The 23,159-nt window shown below is 42.9% G+C and overlaps 3 protein-coding genes across 6 annotated transcripts in view; 1 reads left to right on the forward strand and 2 right to left on the reverse strand.

The window, feature by feature from the left end:
* The window catches only part of mkln1 (muskelin 1, intracellular mediator containing kelch motifs), a 28,920-nt gene extending 21,325 nt beyond the window's left edge, over nucleotides 1–7,595 (reverse strand). For 3 of the 4 annotated variants that reach the window (XM_035649570.2, XM_047335976.1, XM_047335977.1), the window contains exons 1-3: nucleotides 7,463–7,595; nucleotides 6,543–6,612; nucleotides 1,232–1,374 (exon numbers count right to left, since the gene is read on the reverse strand). In XM_035649570.2, coding sequence (XP_035505463.2) covers nucleotides 1,232–1,374; nucleotides 6,543–6,612; nucleotides 7,463–7,542 — 293 coding nt within the window. In that variant the 5' untranslated portion in view covers nucleotides 7,543–7,595. The remainder of the gene's footprint in view (nucleotides 1–1,231; nucleotides 1,375–6,542; nucleotides 6,613–7,462) is intronic. The other variant, XM_047335978.1, reaches the window with a different exon arrangement.
* Nucleotides 7,596–11,388: 3,793 nt separating this feature from the next.
* ndufa5 (NADH:ubiquinone oxidoreductase subunit A5) lies at nucleotides 11,389–15,340 on the forward strand. Its single transcript, XM_035610978.1, has 5 exons — nucleotides 11,389–11,453; nucleotides 12,158–12,202; nucleotides 12,752–12,868; nucleotides 12,953–13,018; nucleotides 15,175–15,340. The coding sequence occupies exons 1-5, from the start codon at nucleotides 11,433–11,435 to the stop codon at nucleotides 15,274–15,276; spliced, it is 351 nt and encodes a 116-aa protein (XP_035466871.1). The 5' UTR covers nucleotides 11,389–11,432; the 3' UTR covers nucleotides 15,277–15,340.
* The window catches only part of cog5 (component of oligomeric golgi complex 5), a 54,067-nt gene continuing 46,236 nt past the window's right edge, over nucleotides 15,329–23,159 (reverse strand). The window contains exons 16-22 of the mRNA XM_035610929.2: nucleotides 22,112–22,174; nucleotides 18,117–18,220; nucleotides 17,215–17,452; nucleotides 17,016–17,092; nucleotides 16,798–16,924; nucleotides 16,576–16,655; nucleotides 15,329–15,882 (exon numbers count right to left, since the gene is read on the reverse strand). Coding sequence (XP_035466822.1) covers nucleotides 15,756–15,882; nucleotides 16,576–16,655; nucleotides 16,798–16,924; nucleotides 17,016–17,092; nucleotides 17,215–17,452; nucleotides 18,117–18,220; nucleotides 22,112–22,174 — 816 coding nt within the window. The 3' untranslated portion in view covers nucleotides 15,329–15,755. The remainder of the gene's footprint in view (nucleotides 15,883–16,575; nucleotides 16,656–16,797; nucleotides 16,925–17,015; nucleotides 17,093–17,214; nucleotides 17,453–18,116; nucleotides 18,221–22,111; nucleotides 22,175–23,159) is intronic.

Here is a 23,159-nt window from a genome sequence, read left to right on the forward strand (position 1 = left end):
CAGCCCTAATGTTATACCAATCTTCCAATGTAGGTGGTATAGAATCTAGCCACTTTCCAGTAATTTACCTTTTTCAAGCTCAGGTAACCCTAAAATGAGTCCCAGCACCCCTAAAAAGTTTTTTTTAAACGCAAGCCTGTGTTTGACACAGACGGTCCATTGACTCCATTCTGCTGCTACTCTAATGCGCTGCTGCTCACTTCCGTGAACTATTGAAAGGCTCCATGATCTGCCATTGCTGGAAAAAAAAAAGGTCCACTGGAGTGAACGGAGTTGTCGCGACTCTGAGCTGTCTCAGAGCTACCACGGCTTGTTCAACAGACACAATAAAACAAAAATGAGTGATTATGAAAGCGACGAAGACAGAGTTGCTGCTGCTCTGCACCAGCGCGAGTTGGCATAGTAATACATGGCCGAGGTACGCTTGAAAAAAAGTGCAAAAATAAACGTCTGTCTGGCGGAAAACTACAGCAGTGAAAACATACATTATTTAGCGTACAATTAAAGGTCTATTTTTATTTTTAGGTAAACATTTAAAAATGTGGCAAAATATACGTTTTTCAGCCCTCCCCTCTGCAACAGCAGGACTCTGACTTTCACTACATCCACTTCTCCTCCAAACTCCTCCAAAAAAATGACAGCGTTGATCACCATCTCCATAAGGTAACATATTAACTATGCATAAGTACCATATACAACCCCACTTCAAAATCACTGAACTATCCCTTTAACATGCAGTTAGATGTTGTGCACTGATGCACTTTGGTTATCACATTCTGCCCCTATTGCTGCCTTGGACATATTTTCCTTGAATTTGACTTTTAGATAAATAGATTAACTTTATTGGCCTGCCCCCGCTACTAAAAAAAAATCCTATAGGACACACTGAATCTACATGTGCACATCTAGTACATAACTACAAATGAATCATTCAATCAGTCAATCATTCCGTTCTGAACCAATACAATAATGCACATGTTATTTAACAAATATCGAAAGGTATTCGAATGAATTATTTTGGTATTGTTGACATCTACACGTATAGCTGAATCTATATTGAAGCAACAGTAAAGTGCTTTGGGTGGTCGATGAGATTAGAAAAGTTCCATATAAACACAGTCAATTTACCATCTTAGTTCTACTCTCTATATATCTGTTTGGTTTGCTATTGGAATGCATTTTGCACAGCTGCTTCATTTTTGTGCTGAAAATTTGGCAATTGACATCTCACCTGGACAAAAGTTCTGTCATGTTCTCTTCACTCATCCCACCAAACACTTTAAACTTCTTTAGGTTGCAGACATGAGTCTTTTCATACTTCCCAAAGGTGATGCTCTGAGCAATTGCCGGTCTTTCCATTTTCAAGATTAAAAACTGGAGGGAAAAGAGAGAGAAAAAGAGACATGAAATAGACTGAAAGCATAGAGGACAGTGGTAATACGATAAATGGTATGGATGAATACAGAAATTTACTGTATCTGGGATGCAAGCCACCATGAAAAGATTTGCTCATTTTCTAAACTACAGTAGGGTTAATCTACTGCATCAGGTAAATCACATAAAAATCTTGGTTGTCTTAAATCGTACATCAGCTATCCCCGACAAAAATGTCTGGCCCGGGACGACCAAATAACGCATCTGTCATAACACGTTAATTAAGTGTGCGCTGCTCTTCTTCCTCATCCCACACCATACACTTGACCTCCGGCGTCGGAAGACGTGCGCGCTCTCTATGGTCCTCTATGGTCCTCCGCTAGGTAAAACTGCCTTCATCATGAACGGTACTTCTCAGAAAATCAATAACTGTGGTTGTATGAGTGGCGTAACGCCTGTCGGGAATGGAGCAGTGTGTGTGTGTGTGTGTGTGTGTGTGTGTGTGTGTGTGTGTGTGTGTGTGTGTGTGTGTGTGTGTGTGTGTGTGTGTGTGTGTGTGTGTGTGTGTGTGTGTGTGTGTGTGTGTGTGTGTGTGTGTGTGTGTGTGTGCGCGTGCAATTGCAATCTGTTTTATAATAATGGTAAACGCTGCAGCGCCTCAAGTTTGACGAGAAATATTAGTGTGTCTTTCGCCACACTGCTGGAAAACATAAGGGGTTGGTCCTGAGTGGGAGAACGCTTCGGTCCTTGAGAAATAAAACCTCTCCCCTGCTTCCCGAGTCCCGACACCGGTCTGGACTCTGGACGCCGGGCAGGAAAAGACCAACACAGATCAAAAGAACATGGCGTGCCCGAAAAAAGCGTAAAGTTGACCGGGAAAATCGTCAGTTCAAATCTGACTGGACTGATCAGTTTTTTTTATTACACCAGACCAGCCAATGGTAAACCGAGCGGCTTGATATGCAGAGCAGCTCTCTGCCAGGCAGATATAAACCTCAAACAGCATTTCGACGTCCCCACACACAACAGAGGGCACACGCTCGACCTGGTCATCACTGCCCCCATCAAAAATCTGCATGTGTACAATCTGGGAGTGTCGGATCACAAAGCCATTTCATTGGAGTTGAAATTATCTCACCACACCAGCCAGAATGCCAAATTAATTTCAGAAACATGAAAAACATCAACCTGGACAACATGACTTTGGACCTCCAGCAAATACCCTCAGCAAATACACATTGGCAAATGAATCAGTGGACTTTTACAATAACGCGTTGCGCAGTATCCTGGACCTCCACGACCCTGTGAAAACACAAACAGTCACTTTCTCACGCTCAGCCCCCCGGTTCACTTCAGATCTACGGAACAAGAAAGCAGCTTGGCGTGTACTTGAGCGGCGTGTTGCACAAACTGGACTCGCTGTGCACAGATTGGCTTATCAAGAACACCAAAAGGCCTACTCAAAGTCACTTAGAAACGCATGGTGACAGTTCTACTCCAACATTATCAATACAATTCCTGGAAACTCCAAGCAGCTTTTCTCTAACATAAATCATCTCCTGGCTGCATGGTGGTGTAGTGGTTAGCACCTTCGCCTTTCTGGGTTCGGTTCTGGGTTCGAATCCCGGTTCAACCATGGCCTTTCTGTGTGGAGTTTGCATGTTCTCCCCGTGTATGCGTGGGTTTTCTCCGGGTTCTCCGGCTTCCTCCCACAGTCCAAAGACATGCAGAATGGGGTTTGGTTCATTTGAGACTCTAAATTGACCGTAGGTGTGAATGTGAGAGTGAATGGTTGTCCGTCTCTGTATGTGGCCCTGTGATAGCCTGGCGACCTGTCCAGGGTATTGGCTCCAGCGCCACCCCGCGATCCTTAAATGGATAACGCGGTAGACGATGAATGAATGAATGAAAATCATCTCCTAAAGCCTCAAACTCTCTCACACACCGATACCACAGAATAGCAGTGCAATAACTTCATCAATCGACACCATCCGCTCTCTTCTCTCCAGCTCCCCTGCTCTGTCAGTCCCTACTGCTGACCCACCTCCTGAGATTTTTCAGCCTCTCTGCTGCTTCCCCAAGATCTCTCAGCGAGAGGTTGAGGACAACATCCGCAGGATGAAACCCTCCACCTGGACCCTAAGCGCTCTAAATCCCCTAATCACCCAAGTCATCAACCACTCACTCCAGGCTGGATATGTTCCATCTGCTCTCAAAAATGCTGTCATTAGAACCCCTCCTCAAAAAAAACACCTTAGACCCAGAAATCCTCGCCAACTACAGGCCCATTTCCAACCTCCCATTTCTGTCCAATGTGCTGGAAAAAGTAGTCGCCGCACATCTTCAGGACCACCTAAATTCTCACTCCCTATTTGAAAAGTTCCAGTCCCGCTTCCGTTCCGCCCACAGCACCGAAACAGCCCTGGTCAGGGTCACAAACGACCTGCTGATGGCGGCTGACACTGGATCACCATCGCTTATCCTTCTGGATCTGTCTGCAGCTTTCGACACGGTTGACCATAATATCCTCCTTCAGCGCCTCCACCACACCATCGGACTCTCTGACTCCAACCTGAGGTGGTTCCAGTCCTACCTGTCTGGAAGAACAGAATACGTCTCCTTGGGAGGAGCAAAATCGCAAACACTCACTGTCACTTGTGGAGTCCCCCAAGGGTCGGTTCTCGGCCCGACTCTGTTCACCCTCTACACTCTTCCCCTTGGCCGCATCATCAGCCAGCATGGAATATCATTCCATTGCTATGCTGATAACACACAGCTCTACGTAAAAACCAACCCTATCTCATCTGCAGCCTCACTGTCATGGTCATCATTATCACTGAGCTCCTGCATTGAGGAGATAAAGGCGTGGATGACAGAAAACTTCCTTCAGCTTAATAGTTCCAAAACAGAAGCCATTTTAGTTGGCACACCACGCCAGGTCCAGTCATCCCCCATAACCCAAATCACCTTCTCTGGTCAAAATATATCCCTGACATCAACAGTCAACAACCTGGGTGTAAGATTTGTTCCTCATCTAACATTTAATCACCCACATTAAACATCTGTGCAAGACCTCCTTCTATCATCTCAGGAACATTGCCAAACTCCGTCCCACACTGTCTGTCAGATGCCGAAAAACTTGTCCACGCCTTTGTCTCCTCAAGGCTGGACTACTGCAACGCTCTCCTCATCGGGACTTCTAGCAAGAGCATTCAAAAGCTTCAATACGTCCAAAACAGCACCGCTAGGATCCTGATGAGGATACAAAAATATGATCACATCACACCCATCCTTCACTCACTCCACTGGCTTCCTGTCTCATTCAGGATTGATTAAAAATGTGTGTGTGTGTGTGTGTGTGTGTGTGTGTGTGTGTGTGTGTGTGTGTGTGTGTGTGTGTGTGTGTGTGTGTGTGTGTGTGTGTGTGTGTGTGTGTGTGTGTGTGTGTGTGTCTTCTTGAGGTGGTTGTAGAGGCGCTGCTGATAGTTGTCTATGTGGAAAGCTGTTTGGACATTGCTGTTTAGCAATCTGTTTATGCAGACAGGCCTATGTAGAAAATGTAGAAAAGTTGACAGTTATCTTTGCTTCTCAATCCTATCCTGCTGTAATGCCACTTGCTGTTGTCACAGTAAATTAAAATGTTTTTGGTTTGAGTCAGATATATAAAGGTTTGTGGGTGCGTATTTAACCCCAAACATTTTGGCCCTTGGCTTGGCATGCTTGACATAATTTGGCCCTCAGAGAAAACTTGTTGGGGAACCTTGTCGTACATTTCAACCAGTGTTGCCGGGAAAATATCTGCATGTCAACTAACATCAGCCACAGTGCACTATGTGGTTGTCTTAATGATCCAAATAAATTATACATAAATATAAAAGCTAGTATTTGCAGCATACTGGATCATGTTAACAGTGCTTTCCACAAGTATATGAAACAGCCAGAGAGTAGGAAAGGGAGCCAGTTGGGACAAACTCCAGGGGTATCAATGAGAAAGCCCATCAAAGGAAAAAACTAACAACTCTATATACCACTCTATAACCTGAAGCCATTACTGTTGTAAAAGGGTTTTAGGCCTTTCACTCATTCACCCTCCCCTAAATAATCCTGCCACTAGCGGCAGCTGTGAAGGGGTTTCTTAGATGTACTTTCACTAAATGTTTAGACAGATTGCTCTTGTTACAGCCTATACTGGCCCAGGACCTGGACGACTTGCCATCATTGATGAAACCATGAATTCTGCACTCTACCAAAAACATTCTGAAGGAGAATGTCCACCCATTGGTTTGTGACCTAAAGCTCAAGCGCAGTTGGGTTAAGCAGCAAGACAATGATCTGAAGCACACAAGCAAGTCCACATCTGATTTTCTCAAAATAAATAAAATAAAAGTTTTGGAGTAACCTAGTCAAAGTCCTGACTGGAAACTAATTGGTTGTGCCATAGACTTGTAGCAAATCGAAAATATTTTTACACTTCTCAGAGCAACATAAAAGATCTTTTAAGGTGCTTTCCGCGCACTGCTCCTCACGTTGTACGTGCGCCCACGTACACGCGTGCGAGCGGACTGAGGGAGGCGGAGAAGCCTGCTGTGTTCTCATTAACGTCACTAGTGTAGTGGACGTTCTCAACATTATGTTGGGAGCAGGCTGTTTGCTTGGTGTTGCTGTTTGTAATTTTTAACTGCAAAAAGTGACTGTTCACTGCTGTTCACCTGATTAATCACAGTTCGGTTCAGAGCCCTGAAAGCACCGTTGTTGTATTGACAACATATCTTACAAGTCCCAGCTCCAAAGCGGTGATCAGCTGTTTATTCAGAAATATCAATACTGGACATAACGTGTTAACAAATTTAACAGGGCACTTTCTTGAGCCCTAAACAACACAAATGCCAAGTGTCAGGCTAATAAGATAAACAATTCTTGAGATATGACTGACAGACTGACAAGACACATTTCTTGAATAATAAAGAAGCAGTGGAGAGTAGCTGCCCTTAAATATAAAATATATATATATATATATTAGACCAAAAGGCCTTTACTAAAAGCTCACATGATACAGTTGCATAATAATATCGTTTATCGCAATAATTCTGGCCCTAATATATCGTCTGACAAAAAGTAGTTATCGTGACAGGCCTAGAAACAGTGTGTCTGAGCAGCAGTGGACCTACCTGAGGAGGATAGTTGCTTTCCGAAGACCACCTAGAAGACTGATCGTTAGGTTTGTCCACCAATATATTCCTGAAACAACACAGAAAGATAAGCAGAGTGAATGTATGAACCTAGTTTAACGGATATGAATCATATATCAGCAGAACTGCTTATACGGCCCAGCTGGATTGTTTTGGCAAGTGTAGTTGGTAGCTAACGAATTATTTCTACTTCTAGTACTGTATCTGAGGCGAATGATCTAAACCTATGACTGACTCCACCTGACAGCGGTAATATTGTACAGTGTTAATGTGTCTACGAAGCAGGAATTGTGACAGTTGGTATCCAACAGCAGCTCCGGGTAGATGATTTGCTGCGGTTTTTCATAATTAGAGAATTTTTGTTTACATAGCAGTAGTTAGTTACCCGTTTTTAGCTATGCAGGCTAGTAAGCTAACGTTCGTTGTCGACTCCGAAAGGTGCCGGCCAACTACTCACTGAGCCCAATTCTGATGTACGACGCTGTTTAAACACCTCTTCATTCAACAGTTGCACGGAATTTGCGGATTCGGTTTCAATAATAAGTAATTGTGACTAGCCATTCGAGACGGGCTCTTTCCAAGACAAGAAAAAAGAACCAAACTCGTGTACTACAAGTGACAAACTACAGTTTATGGTTTCTTTTTTTTCGGATAAACCACCATGCAGACGCCACACACGCTGCAATGGGCGGTAAGCAACATGACAGTCGGGCGGCTAAGCGTATAAACCAAACGTCCCCGACGCACCTGACGAAGCTAACGCTAGCTGGCTGGGATCAGGCGAGTTAGGCCCGTCGGGCCTGCTGGGGAAATTACTGGTACACTGGGGCGCCAAAATAGCAGCAATAGATGTCAAACCCAAAGCATAACCGTGGCCAGCAACGACGTGTGTTACTCACTCGGGTAAATATGTCGACGAGTAAGAGCTCCATCTGAAAACGTTGAAAGTCAGAACTCGGCTCTCTGGTGCGACAGCCATCTTGTTTTAGAAAATAAGAAGCAGTGGGCGCCTGACAGTGAGCCGGGTCGGCCTTAAAGAAACAGTACAGCCTTTTTTCTTTTTGTTTACAGCAGCATACCGAATGCGATGCATCACAACTACCAAGGCATATTTTGCGTCATAATTCAACATCAAGTGTTTTTATTGGCACATACATTTTCACATTGAGGATAAGGGTTAACTCAAATGATGATGATGATAAAAACACTTCCTTGTTACACTACCACTGACCACAGTAGATAAGGGTGGGATTTCTAAAATTATGCTTACAGCTTTGAAAAATGACGTCCAGGTATTTACCATTTGGGCCCCCGCTATCATTTTAGTTGCTGGTGTTCTTTAGTGTGTGTATGTGTGTGTTTTCCCCAACTCCCAAAAATATTGAAAACGATATTAACCAATTGCCAAACAGTGAGTGGACTGTTTTTGAGGGCCATGGAATTGCTGTGTGTGCAGCCTGGTTAGTGATCTACCTAAGTGGACAGTAGGAAATATTTATGACAGAACGGAGAAAGTACTGGAAAGTGTACACAGCAATACTATGTAACAACATTTATTTCAAAAAGTGAGAATACATTTTGCATACAGTATTTTATGAATTGTGCTTGCAAGATACAAAGTCTGTGCTCTGTCTTCAAAAAGTCAGAAGATCTTTCTGCAGACTATACTTTGTGCCACATTGTTAGGATTCTGCCCACAATAACCTATTTAACTTAAAAATATTTTGGTTGTGAAATATTTTGTTGCTTTTGTGATTGTGTTCTGTAGTTGTCCTTGCCTCCAGCTTTTTAGTTAAGTTACCTTGTTATCCCTGTTTGTTTATCCCGAGTTTGTAATTTCCTGTTTTATTTTTGAAGTCGTGTGCCTTGTGTCTCTGCACTTCCTGTTCCCCTGTGTGTTTGGTGTCTTTACTTTGCCTGTGTCTCCTGCCCCTGTGATTGTCTGCACCTGTTCCTAATGTGTCTCACCTGTGTTCAATTTGCCCCGCCCACCTTGTGTCTATAGCCCCTTTCACACAGGCCAAAAAAAGACATTTAAGCCTGCTGCAGTGTGAAAACATTTAATCGGCATTCAGCCCCGGGTCAAATGACTCTGCAATAGACCCGGGTAATAATCGGCTTCACCTCCGATCGGCATTGATGTGAACGTCACACCTGGGTGAACGCTCTAATTTGCGCGATGACGGAGGCAACGAAGGCTCGACTCCTCCGTCGGTAACTGCTGTTGCCTCACCAGCTGTAGTAAAGTCACCTCTCGTGTAGCTAGCTTGCTTAGCCTATCTTTGGCTCGTTGGTGGTTAACAACTAACACAATCCAGATCATCGATGATGTTTAGAACGGGGCACTTTATTTCAACCCTTTCGGCGGACACACACGGCCTCATCAGGCGGTCTCTCATCACACAGTGGCCATAAACTGTTGCTGATGATGTGCGGAGCCCATTCTCCTTGTGGCTGCAGCTACGTACACAAACACATCGCCAACCTTCTTCTCTCATACACACACACTTCAAAACCCATATGGCCACTTGCTTAAAAGGCCAGGCTCGGCTCATAACACTTTGCTGAGTTTGTAAACTTTGAAAGAGTGACAGTGACAAGTACAAGATATAAGGTAGCGTTGACCTCACTGGCTACCATGCTTTCTGTTGTTTACTACTGTTAAACACTGTTGTTCTTCTTCTTTGTTTTGCGGGCGCGCGACGCTCTCAACCGCCATCTATGGCCGCCAACTGTCACTACACGATCATCAGACCCTGGTCTGCTCGCAGTGTGAAAGGGGCCAATTGCCGTTTAAAAAACCCGGGTCTACACGGTAATTTTGGTGTGAAAGAGGTATATTTAGGCTCTGTGCTTCCCTTTGTCAGTTTGTCTGTTGAAATCCAGTTCCTGCATTCAACATAACACACTCATTAATACTTTTATGGTAAGAACACGAAGCTGAGGGAATTTGTTGGGGATATTGCGATTCTACTCCGAGTCCCACCCAGATATTGGAGCTCGTTACATTATATCACCCTGCAGAGGAAACTGATTCAGCTGCTCATTTTAGCTGCCACTACCTCAGTCTTTCAGTCACTTACTATGACAAAAGGGGAAGGTATTTATGCTGCTCTATAAGACACGCTGCTACCATGTTTCCATAGCCTGAACACACCTTGCATTTCCCATAAGGCTTTGCGCCCTAGTCTATGCTCCATATAGGCTTTCTCCCTTCTACAGTGTACCAAACTCATTATAGCTCATTATGTGACAACATATATAATGCCAAATACCACATCTCTTGTTTTTGCGGAATAAAGGGCAGACTGCCTTTGTCTCATAAGACATTAGAGGATTATTATATTACTTTATAAGTCACTGAATATCTGCTACCAATTTTTTTTGCATTTAAATCATGTATCTGATTTTTTGGCATCTGAATTCAGCACTTCAAAATTTCAATAACTGATTTTCACTTGTGTTTTTCAATGTTAAAAAAATTCAGTGTAAAAAAATTTCAGCTGCAACACACAAGACACCAAGGATAATAAATCGATTCTGTGCAGACTCGAACCAACATCCAGCCATTCACTGTGGTAAAGTTGGAAAGATAATCACAGATTCACACTTTTCTCATCAATAACTAACAAACAAAACAAACACAAGCTCCCAGTCAGAGTGAGGTTCACAATGAGCTACAGCATAAATTTAATCCAAACGACCCGAATTCTGGGTTGGAGAAATAAGATTGGTCTTCATCAGGTCTCTCACAGCCTGCAATGTTGGTTCGAGGTCACACAGAATAGATTGCTTATCCTTGGTGTCCCGGATGTTGCAGCTGAATTTTCCATGCTGAATATTTTTACACAGAACTTCTTTATACACTGAATTTTTTTGTTTTGTTGAATTCAGATGCAAAAAAATCAGATACATAATTTCAATGCAGAAAATTTTAGGGTTCAAGTACAGATGAATAAATATGTGAATACAATTGGTTATGTTATTCTTAATCATGTCCACGCGTGTGAACATGTCTGATGTTGGGGGGATCGATGTTGCTCTCTCTGATCATGCCTGTGTTTTCTTTCAGTGCTATCTCTGTGCAGACAAATGTTCAAAGAAAAGTAATTACAAAAACGGTAAATCACCGAAAATACCAGCGTTGCCTTGATATTCTGCCAACAGGCTTTTATCAAAAATGTTTCAAACTGCATGGCCTCAGATCTTCTACAGATTGTAAACACATCTCTTCTCTCAGGCGTCTTCCCACAGGCCCACATACCCTCCCCTGCTCCCCTACCACCCTCCCTTCTTCTCAGCGACTTTGTAAACTACTTGCAAAAAATGATAGATCACATTCACTCCTCATTTCCTGACCTTCATGCTGACACTATATGTCCTATACCATCCCTCCTCATCTCATTCTCTATTCGCTTTTTCACCACTCCCTCCCTGTGAGGTATCTCGGGTATCCTTGGTCACTTCCCAAAGCCTTCCTCAGAGCTTATGATTCTTTGAAAATATTTGAAGACTGACCTCTATGTCCTCTAATGCGCTCAGGCAATCTACTTTTCATTATTATTTATGTTATTATTTATTTTGCATGTTATTTATTCATGTATTTAATTCATTTATTTTGCACTTTGAGATTGCTTTTAGCAATGAAAAGTCCCCTATAAATTAAATCTATTGTTATTATTATTATTTTATTATTTGTTGATGTTAACGCCAAATATTCTGTAAAATGATCTTTGTTCAATAAAAAATAAATAAAAACTAAAAAAAACTAAAAAAAACTTCCCACCGCCCCAATGCCTGAACGAAGTGAACGTCATATTAAGTGGACGGAAATCGCAGCCGGAAGTGTCAGTGTGACCGCAGAGAAGGATGGCGGGGCTGGTGAAGAAGGTACAAGTAGAGGTCACGTCTTTGCTTCAAATGACTCAGATTGGCGCTGTTGAGGACGCAGCGCCAGCTCAGCTGATCTTAGTAGCACCACGCTGTGTCCCTGCACCGGTGTCCGAGCGCGGCGGACGCACAGGCTGTCGCTGCGGCGTGCGCGAGACGCTGCGGCGACGCGGCTAGCTGTTAGCTGTTTTGCTAGCGGAGCTAGCTAGGGTTCGTGACGTGAGAAGCTCAGTGGAAACATCGAGGAGCAAACCGCGGTCACCGCGCTGTGTATTCACACTGTCGTGTTTAAACATCGATGTCGGTGTCAGCTACCGGGAGACGAGTCTTGTAGGATACTTGTCGTAGGCGTGTTTGAGCCGCTGTGCTGTGTTTCTGCAGACAACGTAACGACCCCACGCGAGTCAAACTCTCCCCGGCTACTGTAGTGCTGTGCTCCAACAAGCTGAGGGTTAGTCACATCTCAGACTCAGAAATAAGAGCAGTTATAACGCTGGTGTATGAGAAATGAGTACCAGTAGAATAGTTTCATTTTATTGATCGTTAATAGTTTGAGATTGGTGCAAAGTCTTTACATGATTTTTTATTTAATTAAAAAAATTTGAATGATATTGTCCAAGCACATTGACAGTGTTGTACAGCCTGTAGTTTGTAGCTCAAAAGGGCTCAGACTTAAAAGTGTCTCTCTTGCTGCTTTTTTCCAGACAACCGGCCTGGTCGGCCTCGCAGTGTCCCTCAATCCACATGAGGTGAGCAGCTGATTTGTATATAAATATATACATTAGCATGATCATTGTATTTCATTAACTATATGTGCAATTGCTTCAAAGTGATGAAAAAATGACCCGTAAGTGAAAGACTTGGTTTGATTAACAGCAGACTAATTTACGTGACACAAAAGTCACATTTTCAAAAGAGACTGAAAGTTAACGTTGCTTTCCACTACACCTAAATCAGAGAACTTTCCCCCCTTGTTCTGACATAAAAAAACAACCTTCAAGTCCGGTGTTAAACTAAAATCTTAAAAATAACATCTGCAAAATAACTAATTAAAGTGCAAAATGAGGCACACTGTATTGCTGCACCGGTGTCCGAGCGTGGCGGACTCACAGGCTGTCGCTGCGACGTGGATGCCCCCCCCCCTCTGGACCTCTCGTAAATTCTGTTTGTACATGAAAGAAAACTCAAAGTATGAGAAAATTGGTGAATGCGGGAAGTTCTAAATCAGTCGTACGCACGATTCAAGAAGAAATCTGTAGTTGTTTTCTTCCTCTCACCCACTCTGCTCGCTCTCTCAGCGTCTGAAGGTTCTCTACTCAAAGATCCTTGCGACGCTGCAGACAATGCCACAGGACGCCGCCTACAGGAAGTACACGGAGCAGCTGGTCAACGAGCGATTTGGCCACGTAGAAGCGGTCAGTGACAGGCTGCGGTGTGTGACGATCGATTCTGTGTACACGTGTGACTTTGGATATGATGAAACTTGTCTGTCTTCACAGGAGACTGATGTTGACACGCTGGAGAAGAAAATAAACTGTGGTCAGATTGAAGAAGTCATTTTCCAGGTAGGTCAACGTTAGGTGTGTTGATATAAATCGTTTCTGCGATGCGGACGTGGACGATGCTGCATCGATGCAGTGAAGGAACATAATCGATTATAACCTACTTCCGTTACTTGTTGATTTTCCAACCGTGGCTGGACTTAAAATGTTTTAGAGTTCAGAATGACTTCCTGGTAGTAGTAATGCCTGCCAAGGAAATAGCTGACCCAGCTCAGCCAAGAATTGATGCTGTAACCAAGCGTTTATTGTTCAGCCTGTACTGTTTCATTTATACGAAATAAAAACACGGAGACCCTATTATGAACCAGCGTGATCAAAGACTGAACAACAACAACTTTATTTATCACCGCCAAACACTACAGCGCATCCCCTCCGTTCTGCCCTTCACAATAAAGCCTAACTTAAAAAAAACAGATACCAACTTACACTACGTTGCTGTTTGCTGTGTGTCCTGTTTTAGAGCAGCTAAAATAATAAAATAGAAAGGGAGTTCATATATATCTGACTGCTTTGATTCATTGATGAAAACATAGAAATGATGTGCAGTAATATCTAAAATGGAGGATGCATCGCATCGTGTTACTGAATCGTAATCGAATCGTGAGACCAGTGAAGATTCACACCCCTAGTCAACGTTACTCTTAAGTTCCTCTGGTGCTGTTGTTGGACTATTAGTGTCTTAATGAGGTAGATAAGTTTAACTGCGTGTGTTCCAATATATATTACATGACAATAGAAAAATACCTCATCTCATTTTATTCTGTTGTTTATTTTGTTGTCACAAATCCCCCTTTGTAGCAAATGTTTTCATCATTTGTTGTTTCCATATTCACATTCGCGTCTCATAGATTATATACAAAGTCAATGCAAAGACGCGACTACTAGACACAGATTTAGGCAAATGTCGGGAGTGGCGCGAAAATCACGGCAGTCGCGTCAGTCGCTTGAGTGAAATATTCGTGTGACACGTTGACGCAAAAGCGTTGAGATCATCCCTCCGTCACTGTCGTCAGAAATGGAGGATCACTACTGTCGCTGTGTGTGGTGCTATAGACTGGGTGAAGGAGGAGAGGGCTCGGCAGAAAGTGATGGAGGAAGTTGGACACTAGCTTTAGCCCCAGTTAGCAAAACCACTTTTTGTGGCTTTCCCAGTCTGACTTTTTTTTTCCTTTAACAGTTTATGTTCATGTTTCTGCGACCAAACTTTTTATTTGTGCGAGCAAAGTGACGCGAAAATTCGTGCTGCGTTCTGGTGTGAACGCACCATTAGTGTTCAACACGTGAACGTGACAAAGGATTTGGTGATTCTGAACAGGAGCTCGCACCTGAGAGGGACTACTTCTGTCACAAGTACCACAAAACTGTAATAATGATACATATCATTATCTGGATGTAAAATTACTTCTATCTGTTTGAGAGATTCTGGTCTTCTCGCACAGCCCTGGTGCAGCAAGTGTTGACAGTGGGGAAAGACTTCTGTCCCGTGACTCAATGACACGAAATTCCCGTCTAGTTGCGTCTTTGCATTGAATTTGTATGTAATCTACTCCCACGAATAATTTGCGTCGGTTTCTTTGTGAATGCACCATTCTCATTGATTTCAACCACTCGATTCTTGTACCTGGATTCTGATCTAACAATATTACAAATGATCTTAAAAAATTAATGGGTTATTTTATAATGCAGATCATTTATGTTACAGCTTAGAGGGTTAGGGGTCACTTGTTTGTAGGGTTGAGTCCCTGTGAATGTGTTTTTATCCATCTCTTAGGAGAAGACAGTTCATAAGTCAATTGATAGTTTCTAAGTGTTAGTTATCAAAATCCCTTCATTTTGGAAATGAAGAGTACTCCTCAAACCAAAATTGTTTTCAGATCAGTAAGATGGAACTTTGTCTGTATGTAAGTGTACACTTCTGTGCATAGATGAAATTGTGGAGGGGCTGCAGACACATGCTGCATAAACTGCTGTGTAGAAATATTTAAATGTTACTTTCTACATTTGTAAGTTCATCACCTAAACAAGCAGATTTTTTTCAAGCTGAAATCAATCACCCTCAAAAACACACGTCTACCCCCATGGTCTGTTGCTGTAAAGCAGGACACGTGACAATGAAGCCAGAGTTGAGCAAAGTGGAACTGAATGCTTTTTGTGTGCAGGCGGAGTGTGAGCTGGCTCTCTCCAGGAAGATGTCAGAGTGGAAACCATGGGAGCCACTGACAGAGGAGCCTCCTCCAAACCAGTGGAAATGGCCCATCTGAAATACTGTATACTACTATCTGTGTGTGTGTGAGATCCAATAAAAGTCCTTCAAAGATTTCCCCATTTATTGTCCAGAGTCATTGATGCACAGACACTTAAAACAAGACAATGACATTTTCACAGCAGTTGCTGGAGGAAGTTGAACGGGACCGGTGATGATGTCATTCAGAGTCATCGTACCACCTGAATAACTGAGACAAACCTTTACTGCTCAATCATTTCAACAAATGTGCAACTGTAGTACTTTACTGTGGGTTCATCTATCATTTTTATTATCTCATAATATTCAGCTCTGGTAACTATAACTGAGGTGGGGAATTTTTTTTTGTATTATCAGTATGAGAATAATGTATCCCTACACAACAAAGTCCCTTGATTAAGTCAATAGTCCAAATAAAGAGTCCAGAGGAGGCTTTGTGTAGTGTTCACAGAGCAACACTTGACATGCTGTGACGTGTATGACGGCTGCACGGCGTCTTCAGGTTCTGACTTCCTGTGGCCCACTGGTGGCTCTCTGCAACAGCTGCAGCATGATGGGATAGATGGGGGCAAACTCCTTCCCCTGCCGGGCCCTCACTGACTGCACGTACGCCTCCAAAGCGCCCCTTAAGGAGAACAGAGGACAATGACAAGATCACGCCGAGTAGGCTTTTGAATTTTTTTTTTAAAGTGGAGCTTACTGCCCTTTGGAAATGTACCAAGCTACTTTCTACCACTGTGGGTCAGGTGTGTATTTACAACAAAACACGTGCGTGTGTCTTTCAGCTGTGTAACACCATAACAACCCAACGGAGACTGTATGTAAACCGTGGTTAACTGTATGTGCAGCAGGTAACATGCCTCTGCAGGTAGAGTTACACAGTGAGATGAAACACGTTAGTTACTAAAACCAGCTGCTGCGACGAGCGAAAGCAAATCAATCTGAAGACGATGGAATGTGTCGCCAAATGTTTCGCAGGTTACATTTACTGTAAGTGGAAGACGGACAACCCACAGTTCACCACCGGACCCCGACTTCACCGGAGTCAAACTGTTGCTGTTTTCTCTTTGTTCTCTCCTCTCACCCCCGGTCGAGGCAGATGCCTCCTGTCACTGAGTTTGGTTCTGTCTGAAGTTTCTTCTTTTTTTTTCTCTCTCCACAGTCTCAGAGCTGCTCATTGTGTGTCTGTTGTGTTTCTCTGTAATATTGTGAGGTCCCCGGCTCACTGTGTAAAGTGCCTTGAGATGATGTGTGTTGTGATTTGGTGCTATACAAATAACACTGAACTGAAAACAAATGTGAAAAGTTGAAAGGTCACCTGATGAGGCTGAGCCGGTCTCTCTCTGAGGGGTGATCATCCAGCCACTGGGAGTAGCGGGCGATGGACCACTCAGCTCTCTGTTGGGGAGAAAGCTCTTTTAGTACGAACACAAATAGTTTTCAAATCATTGACCATAAGAAATGAGTTGTGTGAATAATGCGTGACGTGTAGTTTACACGTGTGTAAGACATGCTGCAGGGTGTGTGTGTGTACACAGACCTGGTGCGGTGACCTGAGCTCAGACGGGGCTCGGTTGAAGAGGAAGTGCAGCAGGATGCTGTACGGGATCAGGTCGCCCACAGCTGGACTGGCGGCGATCAGCTCGCTAGTCTGAAACAGCAGAGGCCTGCAACATAAAGAATGGATGAACACCACTCGAACTGGTCTGTACAGTTAAATGACAGGGGGTTGCATGTATGAGTGTTGATGTTACACACCTGAAGGAGCGCAGCATTCTGTAAGGTTTCCCCAAATCAGACACTCTCCTGCACAGAGGACCCACTGCCATCTCCATCTGACACACACAAACACAAACTTCAGCCATGACCTCATCACTGCGCCAACTGTCCTGGTTACAACAGATGGACCCTCCACAGCCTTGAGAGGAGCAGTCCGACTGCACTGCATCCATCTCACCTGAGCAAAGTCAGCAGCCAATCGCATCTTGCCACCCTCTCCCAGTGGGCGCAGCAGGCTGGCGTGACGGAGGAACAGCTCGATGGCTCTCTGGGCAATGGACTCCGTGCTCTCGTAGATGAAGTCCGAGCACTGGATGTGTCTGAAGTAGTCAGCCATTACTCTAGAGATGAAGCCCTGCAGCTCCTTCATGTAGAGGGAGCAGGGAACGTCCGGCTTGTCAGGGCTGGACAGAGGCCTGCAAAATCAAAACATGTACACACAAATTACATTACCAAAATTACATACATTCAAAACATACAATGTCTTTGTCATATGCCAGCTTTAAAATATGCTAGTTTGTGTTCTAAACCCAGGCAGTGACATGCACATTATTACATGTAATGCTCTATGAATAAGGAAACCCAACACCTGCTGCTGTGTTCCGGTCTGGACACCTTAAAAAACAGATGCTAGAACTCAGGGGTTTTGGGCTCCTCGCTATCATGTCTGTTTCCCATGCAGGCTGAGGGTCCTGGCCCCCGACCAGCGCGGTCAGAAAACACAACACAGAGATGGGGCTTCACTCCCGTTACATTGGTAAGGTACATCCATGCATTATGGGGTGTAGATTCTGAGGAAACATTGTTTGTCTGCTTTGTCTCCAACATTGCTTACTCCCCCTTTAACTTGCTACACTGTGTGTGACTTACTTGTATTGTAATATTTGAGATGTGGGTAAACCTAAAAACCAAATTTAATATTATTTATTTTTGTAAATACATGTTTAAAAATAAAATTGAGCCCTCAGCGTGTTGTGTTCCCAGAGCAGAGCAGATACAAGCAGTGGACAAGGAACTAAATGTAGTACCTGGTTCCTCCAGTCCAAACACAGGGCTCCCGGGTTTCTATGCGTTACTTACCCTGAAAAGTCTTCCTGGTGTAACGTGATGATGATGGCCTCGATGGAGTCGCTCACTGACTGCAGGAGGGGCTGCACTGCACTGCCCATTAGGGCTTGCACTCCCTGAAACAAACAAAGGAAACTAAATTAAGATAAGTCTAAGATAAAATTCAGGACGAACACAGCAGCACAGAGTGTAGCAGCGCTGGGGAAAGTGTGATGATGAAATGCAGTAGAATAAAACCAGAATCTGAGGTAAATAACATCAATTAGAAACAGTACACTATGCCAAAAAAAATAACAAACAATAACAAAGACTATTTACAATAACAAAACTATACACAATAATTTGCAATGTTGTTGTGCAATATGAAGTAAGATTTAGATTAAATAAAAGTGTGCAGTTGGGATTGTGGAAGGACGTTCAGAAGAAACATGAGCAGACCTGACAACAGCTACTGTGTATCCATAGCAAGCTCAAATCCCATTAACTGCTGCTCATTACCTGTGACTTAGGGGCACACTGTTGCCATAGCAACACCTGTGAAGTCAGGTGGGCACACACACACACACACACACACACACACACACACACACGACTGGTTTACCTTTGAGATTTGAGCATGTTATCTGCTGTGCCGATGTGTGTGTTGGTGTTTCTGGTGATGAGAGCACCATGAAGGAGTGTCCTTTCTCTGCTGAGATATTGAATCTCGGCTGAGGTCAATATCTGATCCACTAAAGATTGTTGGTCTGTCTGTGTGTGTGTGTGTGTGTGTGTGTGTGTGTGTGTGTGTGTGTGTGTGTGTGTGTGAGAGCTAGACAAGAATTTAAACCTTATTGGTGTTGCAGACAGATTCCCATCAGGAAAACGTACCTATTGCAACATTTACAGGAAAATAGTGTAAGCGATGATGGATGTCGACAGGTGAAAAGGTCTGAAGCGGAGACATTTCACGAAGCTTGCATGTGTCGCGAGTCACGAAAAGAAGCATGTACACCAATGTATGTATGTATCTATGTAAAGATGGACGACATGACAGATCGCCCCCTGATGGCTGGCTGCAGTATAGGTCATAAGCCGCCTCCATGTTAGCAGATGGGACACGGACCAAACTAAAAACATCTCATCACACTGATGTCTGTTCAACTGTTCCATGCTTCTGATGAGTTTGGTTTTTATGAGTTATTTGATGGTATAAAAACAGGGTGAAAGGTCATGAGTGACAGCTGAGGTGGATTTGCATTTATTCGGTGGGACCTCGAGACCGTGTCTCCACTCCCTGATCGCTACTCCGGTGAGTTTAGTGACTACCTTCTTCAGCTACCTGGACAGGAAATACAGCCTTTACTTTAGGATAGGATATTACTTTTTGTGCAGCAGATGAAACATTTTTTTCCTTCACGATGTGTGGAGGAGTTTGTTTTTTAAGATTCTGCAAATACATTCAAACAGTCATGTTGTTAAATGACCATTGTGGATTATTTGAAGGTCACTGGTAACCTAATTATTGATAATGGTTCCTTAGCTCTGGGACTTGGCTGTAATGGTTCTATATAAGAGATCCATACCAAGGCTTAAGACAATATATGGGAACAACACCTTTAGCCAAGGTGAACGTGTACGTCAAGGATGACAGCTTTAGCCTGAGAATGCGCAGAAAAAAATGAAATGAATGAATAAAACCTGGAATAAATAACACTTTGAAAAACGCTTCCACAAAGACCATGTTACTTAATTAACATTCGTGCAGAGTTGAAAGTCAAATTCATAAATCTATGAAGTCTTACTCCGTTAACTATGCAGGTCCCAGTTTTCTAATACACAAGGATGAGGGCTTTCAGGCCTCGGGCTAGGTGAATGTCTGGGATACATTTTAAGAGCAGCATGTTGCTCTGTGTTCAAGTACGAGAAGAACAGACCGCAGCCACAGTGTCCTGTCAGCATTCAAGACATGTATTACATGTGGTCTATATTATGTGTTACCGACAGTTCTCACAGTTAACAGACACATTTTTGGATGTTTAGTTACAGCGTTCAAGGTGCTGGATTATTTAACACGTGTCCTCATTTGGATCATCTGTTTATACATTTCATTCTGGCCATTATTTGTAATTCATTTAAATGCAAATTTCCTACATGGGAGATGTCAGTTAAACACGGGGGGAGAAAGTCTGGATATTATTTGTGGTTTACTTGAACATTTATATAAGTGAACAGTTTTGTGGTCTGTTTCACTCAGTTCACAGCAGCTGCTGTGTGTGACGATGTGTGAATGTTCCATTTCTTTACGATGCTGTTAGCACATTTAAAAATGGACCCCCTGTTTTACATTTTTTTTTTATTGTGGTATGTTTTAATGTGTCACAGTAACCGAAAATTAAGCTTATTGAAAATCTGGGCTTCTAAATTAAAATGTCTGAAGGGATTCCCCCTCATTGTGTGGACTGAGGGCTGAGTTACAACATTTAGCAAACATAAATGGAACATGGTTGATTACTAAATGTACCTGTATGTCCTGAGAAACAGCAGTTGTCTGGTAATTTGGAGGTTCTCTGTTCAATTCCAGCGTCAACACATTGTTGTTATTCTAAACCCTTTAATCTCTTACTTGCACCTAACCATTCCTACAGCGTTCATAGTAGAAACGCCACTCAAACGTCAAAACATGTGGCTCGATGGGGAGATGATGGGCATCACTTTTCTAGCAATATGGAAAATAGGTCGCAGAATTTTCAATCTTTTGTCTGCGATTTTTTCCCATTGAAGAAAATGGACAAATGCTCAGAGGCTAAACCCCGCAAGAGTGGGATTTTTAACTCATTTAACTCATGGCCACAAATGGCACTCATTCATCATTTTTTGCCAGTATACTCTCTTTTCATCCAACATGACTACTACCAAAGCTCAACGTGGAAAGAAGGAGGTGAATCTAACTGCCCAAGTCACTCCAATGTTCAGTGAGAGCAGATCATCAGAAAAGGAAAACAGTAAGAGGGGAATATTTAGATCACTCTCCCACACTTTTGGTACCACAAAGAAACACGGCAAGAGTCTCCCGTCTCCCACAATATAAAACTTAAGGCTAAAGGGAATTGTGGCCTTTGCGTAGTAAGACAGAGTTGGAGAATTGTCTCCTAATCCCAGTTTGAACCAGTGGTAACTAAGGAGTTACCATCACTATGGCAACCATTTACACACACCCCTTAATTTAGATCAACTGATTAAACACGTACACACAAATTGCCATTCCACTATAACTCAGTCTCCAGACTTCAATGGATTTTCATGTACACCTAAATAAAACATGGCAATTGTCAGGATATTTGACATCAATGAACAAAAATATTATCTGGCTTTTTTGTATTTAATGCTAGAATTTCTGTGTCCCTAAACGCCATCATCTACTGAACTCCTTCATATAAATGTATGCCATTAATGCACATCAGTTTACAGCTTTTTCCAGCAATAAAGCTCCGTCTAAGCCTTTATTTTCAAGCAGCAGGAAACACAACAATCCCACTGTGCTTTATTCTATGAAACTGCGTTTTTCTAGTTATTTATTGATATTGTGTGAGCAGAAAACTTCAGGTTGTGGTAAACAGGTCAACGCCAAGGTGCTGAAACATAAAATGTAAGAGTTGAAACAGACAACAGAAGCAGAGTAAGTCGCCTGACGCAATGTGTGTTAACAGCTCTCTCTAAAAAATGGATGAGACAGCTGCAGCTGATTCACAACGCTGCTGCTTGAGTTCATACTGACACCAACTAAGTAGATACTAAACACAACTTTTAGGGAGCAGATCATTTGGTGATATCACAGTTACCTGAAGTGACACCATTTCCATGATAAAGAACAGCCGATTAATTAGTAGGTGGCTTGGTCTGGTTTATCACATTTTTTCATGCGGGCAGCTGGGTGTGTGTGCATGGCTGACATGTCGTTGTTTCAACGAAAGACAGTTAGTACGAATGACAATGAAAATAAAAATAAAAAGCATTTGCTCTGATACCTCCAAAGAAGAGGACAGGACCTCTCCCGCAGACGCTGGACAACACCCCAAACCTGAAATAATCTGCAAATACCAAACACAGGAAGAGAAATGTTAACAAAATCAATAAATCAAGTAGTTAATAAACTTGATTTGTATAGCACATTTCATACATAAAATGCATCTCAATGCACTCTAAATCAAACTATATACAGTGGTTTTATGTGATATTTTTATACTGTAAGGAGACCGTCTTGGTCAATAGGAACAAAATCCTGCCTCTCCATACTTCTGACTAGTTCCACCACATGCATGGAGGAACTAAACCACAGACCTTTGTAAACTAGTAATCCTTCTTTTTTTTTGACAAATAGACAGAAGAGACAACAAGAGAAGAGACAGGACGCCACTGTAAAGATGCTACAGCTGTTTTGATGTGTTCTCTTTTCTTAAAAATTCTGACAGTTGAATTTTGTACAATCTGGAGTCTAGTAAAAGGACCACTGTACAAGTCGAGACAAGACATAACCATATTTAAAACAATTTGATGGCATCAGAAGGACCACTAATAGTCAGCTAGTTCTCAGGTGGAAAACAGTTTTATTGTCTGTCTTATATTTGATGGCAAGTAAAGGTCCAGTGTGAAGGTTTTAGTGGCATCTAGTGGAGAAGCTGCAGATTGCAACCAACTGAAATCCCCTCACCACCTCCTCCTCCCCTTCCAAATAGAAAGGATATATGGGTATTGGATTTTTGATTCAATAATATCGGTAATATCAGTAACAGGCATCGGCACCCCCAAAATGGATATATGTCAGTCTCTCATTCTCATTACGTGGCTCATCTCCTGTGGCTCAGGAGATATGAGGGGTCGTCCACTAACCAGAATGTCGGGGTTCGATCCCCGCTTTCCACAGTCTGCATGCCAAGTGTCCTCGGGCAAGAACCTCTGACGGCTGTTCCAGCAGTGTATGAATGTGATAGATAAAGCGCAAATAGCAGCGCTGAATGAATGTGTGTGTGTGTGTGAATGGGTTAATGTGTCTTGTACTGTACAGGGCTTTTGAGT

The sequence above is a fragment of the Scophthalmus maximus genome, chromosome 12 (genome assembly GCF_022379125.1).
Source record: "Scophthalmus maximus strain ysfricsl-2021 chromosome 12, ASM2237912v1, whole genome shotgun sequence".
Taxonomy (NCBI): domain Eukaryota; kingdom Metazoa; phylum Chordata; class Actinopteri; order Pleuronectiformes; family Scophthalmidae; genus Scophthalmus; species Scophthalmus maximus.